We start from the raw sequence: 13,334 nt of genomic DNA, 5'->3' as shown, positions 1-13,334 counted from the left end.
TAACTATAACACAACAGAAGCACAACATTAAAATGTAACACGCACAGAAACAAACTATAATATAACAATGACCATTTTCCAGACTTGGTATAGGACATTTAAAACAAATGGTGGGTTGAACATAGTTTTGGGGCAGACCAAACCTCCCGTTTTTTTTTTATTTTACTCTTTAATACCTTTAAGCAGCGTACATTGTGTATGCCTTATTGATGACTTGGCAGTGCTACGGCGCTACGCTTGTAAAGTAAACACATTACCAACACTACATGTTTGACTTACCATTGTTACAGCATTACGCTTGTAAAGTACACATGTTATCAACACTACAAGTATAATGACTGCTACTGCTGCTGCAACCGCCACAGATATGATTATTTTAATGTCATGTGTCTTGAACGGTACTGTGTGCTCTTCGCCTAAAAGAATAATATCTATATAGCAAATGTTTCCATTCGACACATTTTATTTATACAAATTTGCAATTATCTGTTCCATTTGTCTTATGTTACACAAGCTTAACAATTGTTTGTGGAATTTCGTTAGGCAAAGTTGACCTTAGATGAAATTAAAATTGTTGTTTTTGTGCGTATTGATTAAATAAAGGGAATATATACCAAAGGGACATTTATACCAATAAGTCTAATATAAACTGACAACGCCATGGTTAAAAAACGGAAAACAAGACAGAGACAAACAACAGTACAAAAAAAAAGGAAAAAAACCTAAAAACCTGAGCAACACGAACCCTACACGAACAAAACAAGTGTAATTTCAATTTGACTATTGTAACCATTTCCTGGAAAACGTAAACATACGTAAAAAATAAACAATTGAAGCAAACAAGGCAGGTCCTTAATGCTCTTCAACTTCGTACTTTATTTGGCCTTTTTTATTTTTTAGGATTCGAGCGTCACTGATGAGTCTTTTGTAGACGAAACGCGCGTCTGGCGTATATACAAAATTTAGTCCTGGTATCTATGATGAGTTTATTTGTAATATCGTTCAGTTTACATACGAGTTTTTTTTTTTCGGTTGGTTACATTTCATTTTGGTATGGTTTTGTCATATATTCTTTATAATTCTCCTTTAATACATTGACCGATAGTAAGAATTTAAGTCTGTTTCAACTTCCTCAACCAAACATGTCCTTGTGCTGGATTTGTCAAACGTCTGTTATGTTCTAAAGACTTTTTTAATAGACCTTGAAGTTCAATGTGTTTTTAATACAGTTTTTTGGGCTATTTCGTAGGGTCTATTTTGATTATAAAGCTCTTCAGGTATCCGAGTTGTTATGCCTCATTCGCTTTAAATTTAGATTTGAGCGTTCCTGATATCGGTATTTATTTAACACCATGTTCACAGTAAACAAGGACGGATCTTTTAACCATATCAAACAAGATATAGTTGGCTCTCAATAATGACGACTTAAGTATGTATACTAAAGAAATTTATCCTGTTGAACTTAATTTTAATAAAGCTAATACTAACAATGAATACTGCCCTTTCCTCGATCTTGATATCTATATCACTAACGGAAAGCTTACTACTAAAATTTATGGTGAAAGAGATGATTTTCCATTTCCTATCGTTAATTATCCATTTTTAAATGGCGACGTTCCCTTGCCACCATCTTACGGTGTTTATATACTTAACTTGTACGATTCGCTCGTGTATGTAACAATGTTTTAGATTTTAACGAGAGAAATTTATGTATTACTGAAAAAATATTACACCAGAGTTTTTAATATCACAAACTAGTCAAAACATTTACTAAACTTTATCATTGGTAGAACGACATCATTCGTAAATTTAACTTAACTTGCAGACTTCTTATACGTTCAGGTATTTCACATCCATTTTTTTATGGAAATATTCTTTATAAAGCACAAAAATGTCAGTATTCACCTCTGAAACTAACAAAACCTTTAAATAGAATTATTAAGAAGGGATATAGTTACGATACTGTTGTCAGGGCATTAAATGTTGCATATTTTGGCGTTAATATTGATTCACTTATAGAGTCTTTGCGTCGGAACTAAACACATTTATTCAAAAACCAGTTGTTGGCATGACACGGATTATGTTCTTCTCATATATGTTATGATGGTATGATACTTAACCCCTAACGGGAAGGATTGTGCCTGATATTCATATGATGAAATCATAATCTTTCAATCAGTTTAATTGTTTGGAGCTGGCATGTCAGTTAACTGCTAGTAGTCTGTTGTTATTTATGTATTATTGTCATTTTGTTTATTTTCTTTGGTTACATTTTCTGACAGCAGACTCGGACTTCTCTTGAACTGAATTTTAAAGTGCGTATTGTTATGCGTTTACTTTTCTACATTGGCTAGAGGTATAGGGGGAGGGTTGAGATCTCATCAACATGTTTAACCCCGCCGCATTTTTGCGCCTGTCCTAAGTCAGGAGCCTCTGGCCTTTGTTAGTCTTGTATTATTTTAATTTTAGTTTCTTGTGTACAATTTGGAAATTAGTATGGCGTTGATTATCACTGAACTAGTATATATTTGTTTAGGGGCCAGCTGAAGAAAGCCTCCGGGTAGGGGATTTTCTCGCTACATTGAAGACTTGTTGGTGACCTTTTGCTGTTGTTTTTTCTATTGTCGGGTTGTTGTCTCTTTGACACATTCCCCATTTCCATTCTCAACTTTAAGATATATTCACTGATGCTTAAAACTGCTACAATTTCAGTGATCCCAACAAACAGTAAAACCTGACTAATAATAAATATTGATTATATGAATGATTACATATTTAAATCATACGAAGATAAAACACATGACTTAAATACCTTTACTGGATGTGACTTTGACATTATATAAAAGTCATACAACATGTTTGTGTCTCATACAAAGATAGTCAGAAGTGGGACAAGGACTTATGAAAACACATGGAAGTTACAGCTTGTTGATCTAGAAACAGTAGATACAGATAATCTATTTACAGACGACGTAAGTATATACCCGCTTTTAACTTCTATTACTCTAAACATCTTTTCATTTTTGATCATATTTTAGTACCGTACCAACAACTAATGTCCAGTTCATATAAGCCACGCCCACTCTATTTTTTGCTTCACATGTATAAACACCTTGGTGAATCTTGGAAGTTTCATTAATTCTTAAACTGAAATTATAAATCAGCAATCTATATAACACAATCGAAAAGAATTTCGAATACTATTATGAATAATAAAATTGCTGAACTGTATTAATCTAACTCTCTTCTATCAATATTTCATATGACAAATATTCTAGGCATGATCAAATAAATAATATATTCTCTACAATAAAGGAGAAGCTGTTAACTTTTATTTTATTTTTATTTATTTAAAAGAAAACCAAACAAATATCATATATCAATCTAAGACATCGTCGAATTCTTCAGTTAGAAATGCCGAACTCATTTTTTCATGTGAAGCTTTGATAAATGATATTTTCTTACAAAATATCGTTATAAGCTCTTGAAACTATTGTCAAATATGTTTAATAAATGTCAATTTGGGATTTTGGAAAGACAAATAGGTAACAAAATATTCCCTTTGAGTATATAATATTATTATTCTATAATGTGCATTGACAATACATACCTCTTTTGATTATTTGTGAAGTATATTCCGAAGATATTTGTATACTCTATTAATTTATTGTCTTTAAACCATCGAAAGCTGGGTTCTGGTGTTCCTACCATTTCACAATCAGCTACTTTGTAATATATTCCCTTGTTGATATTAATTCTTGTCTTTTGGTGATGCTGTCCTTCTACTAAATGAGGTTTTACTAACCCTAAAACAGAATGATATGGAATTCGTTATGTAAAAACAATATACGTGGCTTCTGAACAGTATGGAAAATAAAAAAAAAATGTATCGAGCCAACATGCATGACTTGTACTTGGAACACTAATACCCGTTTGATAAAAAAAAATTGTGAAAATTAAACACTGACCAATACAAACTCCACCATTACCTTTTTGATCAGAAAAATTATGAAAATTAACACTGACCAATACAAACTCCACCAATACCTGTTTGATCAGAAAAATTATGAAAATTAAAGACTGACCAATACAAATTCCGCCAATACCTGTTTGATCTCAGGTGCTCCAGAAGAGTATGGCACCCACCAGGTTGCTTATTTTAGGAATATGGCAGTTGTTATAAAACAAATATCTGTTTTTGTTGCACATCGGTGTTCCTGTTGTTCCTTTGTTTTCCTCGGAATGTAACCCGGATTTGGTTTTCTTTTCCCAATCGATTTATGACTTTTAAACAACATTATACTACTGTTGCCTTATTTATTTTCTGGGAAAATCTAGTTAAATAACTCATTCGGTGATTTCACAAACAAGGAAAAGATGGAACATGTCCGTGGTCATCCATGCGTTACAGACATTCAATATCGCTAAAGCAGTTTGACATGGTGTCCGTTAAATCTTCGAATGTATGAAATCAACTTAAAACCCTTGTTTCAATAGTCTTGTAAACTACAACCCTTTATTACTGAAATCATAATATATCCTTTACAGGCACTGTGATGGGTTTTCATGACGTCCTGCTCTTTTTGTAAAAAAAAATTGCCCCCATTTCCCTTGTTTGCCGTGTTTTGGCATAAATTTTATTGTCAATTTCTAGATGTAAAACAAAATATAAGAAGGATATAACTTGATCGTTAATATTCTATTTATAAAGTTCAATGAATGGATGCCTTGAACATAGTGACCAATTTTGAATTAAGAAGAGGACGTCATCTGTATATCTATTATAAGTTTTCTTTTTTACCTCTCATACATATCTGGGGAAAACGAAAAATACAGTAGTAAATGACATTTCAAATGAATAAATTTTGGCTTGAGAATTCAATTCAGCAGGATAGCTGTAAACGATATATAAAGGCATAAGAATTTTTCCAAGTTTATCATTTTGTGTCCATCAATGCAAATGTAAAAATATCCGTGTTAGAGTTAAAGTGGAAAATACCTCTAACTATAATCTTTTTTTCTGTTCTATCTGGTTCAATATGACCACTACTTTCACGTTTTGTACCCAGACAAACATAGGAACCAGTATATGATACTTGTATTGAGTGAATAACTAGCTCAACCGTCAGGGAAAAAGCAGATCTGAAATGGAAATGAATGTTAAATTCTCTTAAACTAAAAACTAATGAATCTAGGAAAAAATTTCATTTCAACAATCGCATTTTCTTCATAAGATATTTTATCCCAAAAAAAAGCTCAATTACCATGTTCCATATAACTTACTATAATACTTTCTCGGTTTTCTTTTATATAAGTAATGTTGATGTTGCCGTCCTTAAGGGCATACGCTACAGTTTTGATCCCGTATTGACAGTTTGATGAAAATTTCCATATAGACTATGTTTCGCCTGATTAAAGTCATAAGAAACTCAAATCAAAAAAAATAATGCATATGTTTTTTTTTAACTCAATGGATAGTTTTCATTATAAAACTTATGTACATATACTTTTTTCTGAAGAAAATTCTTTAATTTATTCATATTTAGAAGAAGTTTACTTTATTTTAATTGATTCCTTCCAGGAAGCAATTCCCCCGACATATTTTCCGTATGCAAAGTGACCTCAGTGTGACCCATCTCGTAAAAATCCGGTGATCACAATACGCATGGATGTCCTTAAAATAAACTATTATCTGAATTTACATGTTAAACACGTGCTTAATTTCCATGCTTTTTTGTTGATTTTTTTTTGTCGATTGTTGACAAACAGGTGACAATCGTTAAACGTCGGCTTCAAAACACGAACTTTAATTACCTGCCATATTTTCACAACAACAATGACCGATTGAAAAAAAAAATTGACGATTATACGAAATTTACACGAAAAAAATGATAAATTCGTGCACAGAAGACTAAGTTTATGATGTTTGTATGCATTGGTTCAAGATTTGGAAGAACAATTTGTTTCACCGGTTACTCGTTTCTTTAAATCTTTAAACCAAATATGTAATAATAAAATATACCTTCATGTGCTACTTTTTGAGTTAAATGAGGTCGAAATTTTGTATATTTGCTCAAAATTCGGATTTGTGGCCGTATTTTCCCTTTCGAAAGAAAGCCATAAACGTTTTGTTTTAAAAGATAAACAAAAATTGATTTTGTTAAATGATTTGTAATTCCTGTATTTTATATGTATTCTAAAAAATTATGCATTTTTTTATTTAGAAATAACTCATATTTATCACATGGTCATGAATTAAGAAAAAACACGTATTTTTTTCTGTATATTTATCAAAATTAAAAAAAATGCACCATTTACAGTGTTATAAAATTTGGTCCACATAATCTCCCTGCAAAATGGAACAAAATGTCCATGCACTCGTTTTCAAATTAATCAGTTTGAATGATAAAAATTAGTCGAAAAATGCATCTTTTCCCGATAAGTCATAGTTTGACGTCGCGAAATTAACATTTTAAGTAAGCAACGTCATTACTTCCCCTGTAACTGTATCGTATGCCCTTAAAGTTTTGTTGTTGAGTTCATTTGTAGTTTAACTTGTTTTACATCTACTACTGTATGTTATTGTTATTTAATGATTTATATAGTAAATGTAAGTTTCATTCATCATTACCTTCCCCTAGTTAATGTGCTTTTGTTCACATTTTCAATAGATTGCAATGTTTCCGATTCTTCTTCTCTGTACAATATATTCACTTTATTATATTCCCACAAGGTGGCGTAGCAGATGATTGTTATATTGTCTTCCTCAATAGGTTTGTCATTAGAAATGTTTAAAGATAAACTTTCTTTCTTTTCTACAAAATAGAAAGTTTTTTATTTCAATTTTGCACATTAGCCTTGTGTTTGAAATTACAATTTCACTTAAACATGATATAAGAAAATATTAAAACAAATGGATTCGAGAATCACATTACAAAGTATTATTATACTAGAGGCTCTAAAGAGCCTGTGTCGCTCACCTTGGTCTTGTGCATATTAAATAATGGACACGGATAAATTCATGACATAATTGTGTTTTGGTGATAGTGATGTGTTTGTAGATCTTACTTTACTGAACATTCTTGTTGCTACAATTATCTCTGTCTATAATGAACTTGGCCCAGTAATTACAGTGGAAAATATTTTCTACAAATTTACAAAAATTTATGAAAAATGTTTAAAATTAACTTTAAAGGGCAATAACTCCTTAGGGGGTCAATTGACTATTTTGGTCATGCAAAACTTATTTGTAGATCTTATTTTGCTGAACGTTATTGCTGTTTACAGTTTATCAGTCTATCTATAATAATATTCAAGATAATAACAAAAAACGCCAAAATTTCCTTAAAATTACCAATTCAGGACAGTAACCTAACAACGGGTTGTCCGATCCATGTGAAAACATCAGGGCAGATAGATCTTGACCTGATAAACAATTCAACCCTGTCAGATTTTCTCTTAATGCTTCGGTTTTTGAGTTATAAGCCAAAAACTTTTGGCCCAGTAGTTTCAGAGAAGAAGATTTTTGTAAAAGATTACTAAGATTTACGAAAAAATGGTTAAAAATTGACTATAAAGGGCAATAACTCCTTCAGGGGTCAACTGACCATTTTGGTCATGCTGACTTATTTGTAAATCTTACTTTGCTGAACATTATTGATGTTTACAGTTTATCTCTATCTATAATAATATTCAAGATAATAGCCAAGAACAGCAAACATTCCCTAAAATTACCAGTTCAGGGGCAGCAACCCAATAACGGGTTGTCGGATTCATCTGAAAATTCGAGGGCAGATAGATCTTGACCTGATAAACAATTTTACCCCATGTCAGATTTTTTAAACTAGATACCCCAATGATGATTGTGGCCAAGTTTGGTTTAATTTGGGCCAGTAGTTTCAGAGGAGAAGATTTTTGTAAAAGTTAACGACGACGGACGACGGACGCCGACGACGGACGCCGACGCCGGACGCCGGACGCCAAGTGATGGGAAAAGCTCACTTGGCCCTTCGGGCCAGGTGAGATAAAAATAGTAAGCGGCAGTAGCTGGAAAGTGCCAAGTCCTTTTGAGCACAACACTCTGGAAAAACTCAACGACATCCTACCATCTACATATTAATATCTAACTACGAAACAACTGCCATGTAGATATAATAAACTATGGAGTATTGGTTACAATGATAAGGTAGTTGTTAGAAAGTCAAAATGTTCATTATAAAAATGAACGTGTTTATGGATAAACTAAACAGAATTAATAATCCTTGATATGTGTTTGCGTATACGATACAGAGGTCGGTATTTTTGTGATTTAAATTTTCCTTTACGAAGCTTTAAGTTGGTCCTAATAGACGAACAGACGGATAGACAGACTTGTAATTATATACCATCTAGACTCGTTTTGTGCGGTAGTAGAAATAATCCAAAATATGTTATGCGCTTGCCTTTAATCTTGACAATTTCGATTGGAGATGTTGTACTTCCTACTCCATTTTGAGCCCTACATCTTATTACTTCCGTCTGTTCAGCTAGATAACTTAATCGTAAACTCCTCCCTTTCAGAAACTGGACGTCTGATTTATTTTTCCATTGATGTCCCATCTGGTTATAACACATACTAATGTTACATGGTGAATACTCCATCCAGACATGTAGATCACCGGAGTCAACACATGGCACATTGCATGTTAAAGTATACAAATGTTTATATTTGTAGAAGTCCCCTGATTTATTTGACTTCATATCTACTAAAGGTTTACCTGTCAAAACAACACATTTATATATATATATATACTTTGTCTATACATATAGACGCTAATAATGAATGATTTTTTTAAATAAACAAAGCAACTTTGTTGTTTCTCCATTCTATTTATTTTTTACTTTTTGTATTTTTATAGAAGACGTTTTAAAAATTATGTTAAATTATTATGGACCCTGGGGCAAATGAATATATCAAGATAACAAAGCTCTTATTCAAACTTTCGAATTAGATAGTTTCTTGAACATTCAAATAATGGTTATCAACATGGTTGAATGAGACACTATATTCTATATAGTTTTGCCTATTGTATAGCCACCTGATTGTGGTCGAAGACTGTATATTGTCCTCATTTTGTTTGTACATGTATGTGTCGTTGAGTTACTATCCTATTCACATATAGCTCACCTCAGATGTACTTTTAATCGTAATCTTTTGTTAAAAAAAAATTAAAACCTAACTACTGATATCTTGAAGGCTCTCACATAACCACAAATTATAACTTACATTTAACAAATTTTTTTAATGTCTTCAGCTATTAAAATGGGGCTTTCAGTTGCTTTGAAACCTTATTAATGACATCATGGTTCCCCTTAAATAACCACAAATTATTACTTACATATAACAACCAATTCAATATCTTTGGTAACTAAAATGGTGCTTTCACCTTTAACTGTGTACGTTCCAGACATATGTTTTGCCACTCTTGTGATAGAGTAGGCAGTTGTATTCCTCATAGTGCTGTAAAGTTATTAAATATGTAATAGTTAGATAAGCAAATTAAAATACTGTGGATTCATTATTATCGTTGGATACTCATTTCGTAGATTTCTTGAAAACAGGCGACACAGAAATTAAGTGTTCAACGAATTACAAGTTTTCTTTAGGGTTATATGCAAAATTTTGCAAAACTACGAAATCAAAATTCCACGAAAATGCAAGTTTTCCTCCATCAATGAAATCGGGTACCAACGAAAATAAATGAATCCACAGTACTTTTTTTTTTGTAATTCTTAATGAAATAGTTGAAGAGTATGTTTATGTCTACAGGAAGGGGTCGTGTTGATTTTTTATAAATTGAGTAGGAACAAACCCAATTTAACTTTAACCTTTATTTCAGATCTCGTGTAAAACACGTCCGATTGTTGTTTTCTAACGGAAATTGTTTAAAATATAACAGCAGCTTAGATGATAAATAAATACTTTTTTTAGGAAAAGCATTTATCGTACTATTCAATAACCTCTTAATATGTCTCAGCAATCCTTACTAGCATTTTTTCAAACATGACAATCTAATTATGATAATATTTTGTTCAAATTCATTTTGTAGTTTCACAGGAGAACATCTTTCAAAATGTTTTGTATAGATATAGATCATGTTTGCCTGAGCTCATGCAATCCAATAATGGTTGATTAATCATTTAACATACGTTATAGTCTCGTTTCCGTCCACATTATGAATCTGGTTATTCCCACGCCACCATGTAATTCTGGGAAGGAATGGATTTCCATTATAGTCAGCACTCAAGGTTATCCGTTTACCTTCTTCTGCATAAACCACTGACGAAGCAATTACTAATGATACAAAATCTGTGAAAGGTAGAATCGGGATATTATTATTCATGATATTTACGAAAAAGGTTTTATATGTTGTCAGATTTGTACTTAGTGTCTTCAGTGCCGTTTTTTGTTAGTATGTACAATTACGCAGTCACGTCCAATCTGTATTTTTGTTAATTTAATTTCTATGTGTATACATATGATGAGTTACGCCTTTTCAACTAGTATTAGTGTTTAACTATCTCGATTAGTAAAAACCACGCCATTGATTAGAAATTATATCAAGCCAATTTATGACGGTTGCATCGCAGGTGGTCACAAAAATAATTTAACGATAGCGTAGTAACTAGATAGCTTTCATATCTTTTCGACAGCGCTTCAGAAATAGTTCTTGTCAGTATGATACGCCTTTGACTATATTTCGTTAGAAGGGGTCGAAAATTACAAAAAAACGGCTCCACACAGTCATGAGAAATAACGACTGAAATTGACATTTCATACAATTTACGGTCACCATAACAAACTAGTTGACTAATACGATATGTGTAGATTTCAACTCAATAGCGACCTGTTTCTCAGTCGTAGATTTTTAGATACCAAACTAGCCGTTTCGTCTGTTAAGTTTTTAACCTTTTCTCTCTATTTTTGATTATTATCTTGATTTGGTTTTTTTAATTGATGAGATGATTTAAACATCAGAAAAAACTACTTTCAGATTAAAATGTCAATTTTTCAAATATGTGAAGGTAACGTTTATTCACTGTCTTCATTCTTGGTAGTTAAGCATACATAAATTAACATCTAATGATTTCAACACCTACCTACTACATGTATTACGGTGCTGACATTATTTTGTTTTCCATAATTCGTCTGCACTGTACACGTGTATGCTCCTTCGTCACTCTTTATAGCTTTTGTTACGATCAGGTTGCTGTATAAAACATCGAAGTCGACAGATTCTGACTTAACTTCTCTTATTGGATCTGTATAATGTACTCTAGCTGATCTCTGAAAAATCAAAACAAAACATGAAGTGGATTTATAATTATCAGATTTGAAAAATGTATACAATTGTTGTCAGTGTAGCAGATGATTTTTGTATGTTTCAAAACGACTTTCGTTTAAATTAAACAGAAATATTCCAAATTTCTATAAGAATTACACATATCTAAGCGTTGCTTAAAACATTCGTGTAATTTGTTCAAATTGAAATTACCATACATATTTCCTTTCTTTGGACATAAAATTATGTATATAAGCCTACCGATAAAATCCTTATTTTTTCTTGCTAAAGCTATTTTCTGATGAGACGTTTAATTTATGTTCATATTAATAAGGTCGTTTTGCCTCCTCGCTAGTTTTAGTCTTTGAAACGATATTTTTATGTCTCAAATGGTAAAACTTAGGCTTTTCTTATAGATTTTGTGAACAAATAATTCTGGTTCTGACTTATCTGAATTTGACATGCAAAAATGGACGTTTTACGTACGGATGGACGGAATAACACATGGACTGCGGAATGGGCAGACGTTATTTCTTTATCTCATTTGATGAGTAGGAAAAAGTGGATTTTCCTAACCTCATTCGATGAGTAGGACACAGTGGTTATTTCCTTACCTCATTCGATGAGTAGGACACAGTGTTATTTCCTTACCTCATTAGATGAGTAGGACACAGTGGTTATTTCCTTACCTCATTAGATGAGTAGGACACAGTGGTTATTTCCTAACCTCATTAGATGAGTAGGACACAGTGGTTATTTCCTTACCTCATTAGATGAGTAGGACACAGTGGTTATTTCCTTACCTCATTAGATGAGTAGGACACAGTGGTTATTTCCTTACCTCATTAGATGAGTAGGACACAGTGGTTATTTCCTTACCTCAGATGGGTATGACCAGTTCATTGAAAATGTAGCTCCTCTATCAATATATACCCTGCACTGGATTTCAAATTCTTCACCTATCATTACTGTAGTTTTAGATGTGACTAAGGTAGGCTGTGGTACTGATGCTGATTCTAAGTGTTGTTAATAGAAATGTCTAATAATTGCAATGATAGTTAAATAATAATAACCTTAACGTCTAAGAACTCCTCCAAAAATTCCGAACTAAATGACGGTAGATTATGTGGTCAAAAATGTAATGAATGATTAAAAATTTAACATTACACAGTATGAAAACCTTTACGGAAACTGTCTCTTGGAAAACGAGTATAAGCTTGTTTAGTATAGACAGAAAGACGATGTCCGAAGACGCGAATGTGGCAGGGGTGAACAATAACTGGAAAAATCAATTATATCTATTACCTGGATGTTATATGCAATTACATGTTTAAAAGAGGGACGAAAGATACCAGAGGGACAGTCAAACTCATAAATCGAAAATAAATTGACAACGCCATGGCTAAAAATGAAAAAAGACAAACAGACAAACAATAGTACACATGCCATAACATAGAAAAATAGAAAATAAACAACACGAACCCCACCAAAAACTAGGGGTGATCTCAGGTTAAGGTTAAGGTTTGAGACCTCACCCAATATTTTTGCATGTTTTTTATTCCTGTGTAGAATTTGTAAAATCAGTACGTGTTTTGACGCATCCTTCACAGAACTGCAAATTATGAATCTACTCCGACTTTTATCATTACAGGAATGGTTACTCACATCTGATAATAATTTGTTTATTTAGAATGTTGAATGTCCCTTGACTTATAATGGTTTGCTTTTACAAATTGTGACTTGGATGGTGAATTATATCATTGGCACTCATACCAAATATTCTTCTATCTTTTAACATTGAAAACATTTTATAAACAGTGAGAAATTTTACATTCATCTTGTCTGAGAAATATCTTGTTGACAATTTGGAAGATTAAATGTGGATTGTGTGGAATTTCGCTACAATTGTCATATCAATAAAAAAAAGTGTTTAAGATTTATTACTGCACTCGTGATTTAAAAGCAAGCAACATAAATAACAATTTTCATAGTTCACGGATAAATATATGTCAA

The 13,334-nt window shown here is 32.1% G+C and overlaps 1 protein-coding gene across 1 annotated transcript in view; it reads right to left on the bottom strand.

The window, feature by feature from the left end:
• The window catches only part of LOC139484666 (vascular endothelial growth factor receptor 1-like), a 62,712-nt gene that overhangs the window by 13,396 nt on the left and 35,982 nt on the right, over positions 1–13,334 (bottom strand). The window contains exons 11-20 of the mRNA XM_071268516.1: positions 12,201–12,337; positions 11,140–11,326; positions 10,189–10,348; positions 9,378–9,499; positions 8,442–8,756; positions 6,632–6,815; positions 5,000–5,142; positions 3,611–3,806; positions 3,047–3,147; positions 280–416 (exon numbers count right to left, since the gene is read on the bottom strand). Of these exons, the coding sequence (XP_071124617.1) occupies positions 280–416; positions 3,047–3,147; positions 3,611–3,806; positions 5,000–5,142; positions 6,632–6,815; positions 8,442–8,756; positions 9,378–9,499; positions 10,189–10,348; positions 11,140–11,326; positions 12,201–12,337 (1,682 nt within the window). The remainder of the gene's footprint in view (positions 1–279; positions 417–3,046; positions 3,148–3,610; positions 3,807–4,999; positions 5,143–6,631; positions 6,816–8,441; positions 8,757–9,377; positions 9,500–10,188; positions 10,349–11,139; positions 11,327–12,200; positions 12,338–13,334) is intronic.

The sequence above is a fragment of the Mytilus edulis genome, chromosome 8, assembly GCF_963676685.1.
Source record: "Mytilus edulis chromosome 8, xbMytEdul2.2, whole genome shotgun sequence".
Taxonomy (NCBI): domain Eukaryota; kingdom Metazoa; phylum Mollusca; class Bivalvia; order Mytilida; family Mytilidae; genus Mytilus; species Mytilus edulis.
This window is presented reverse-complemented; position numbering and strand designations above follow the sequence as displayed.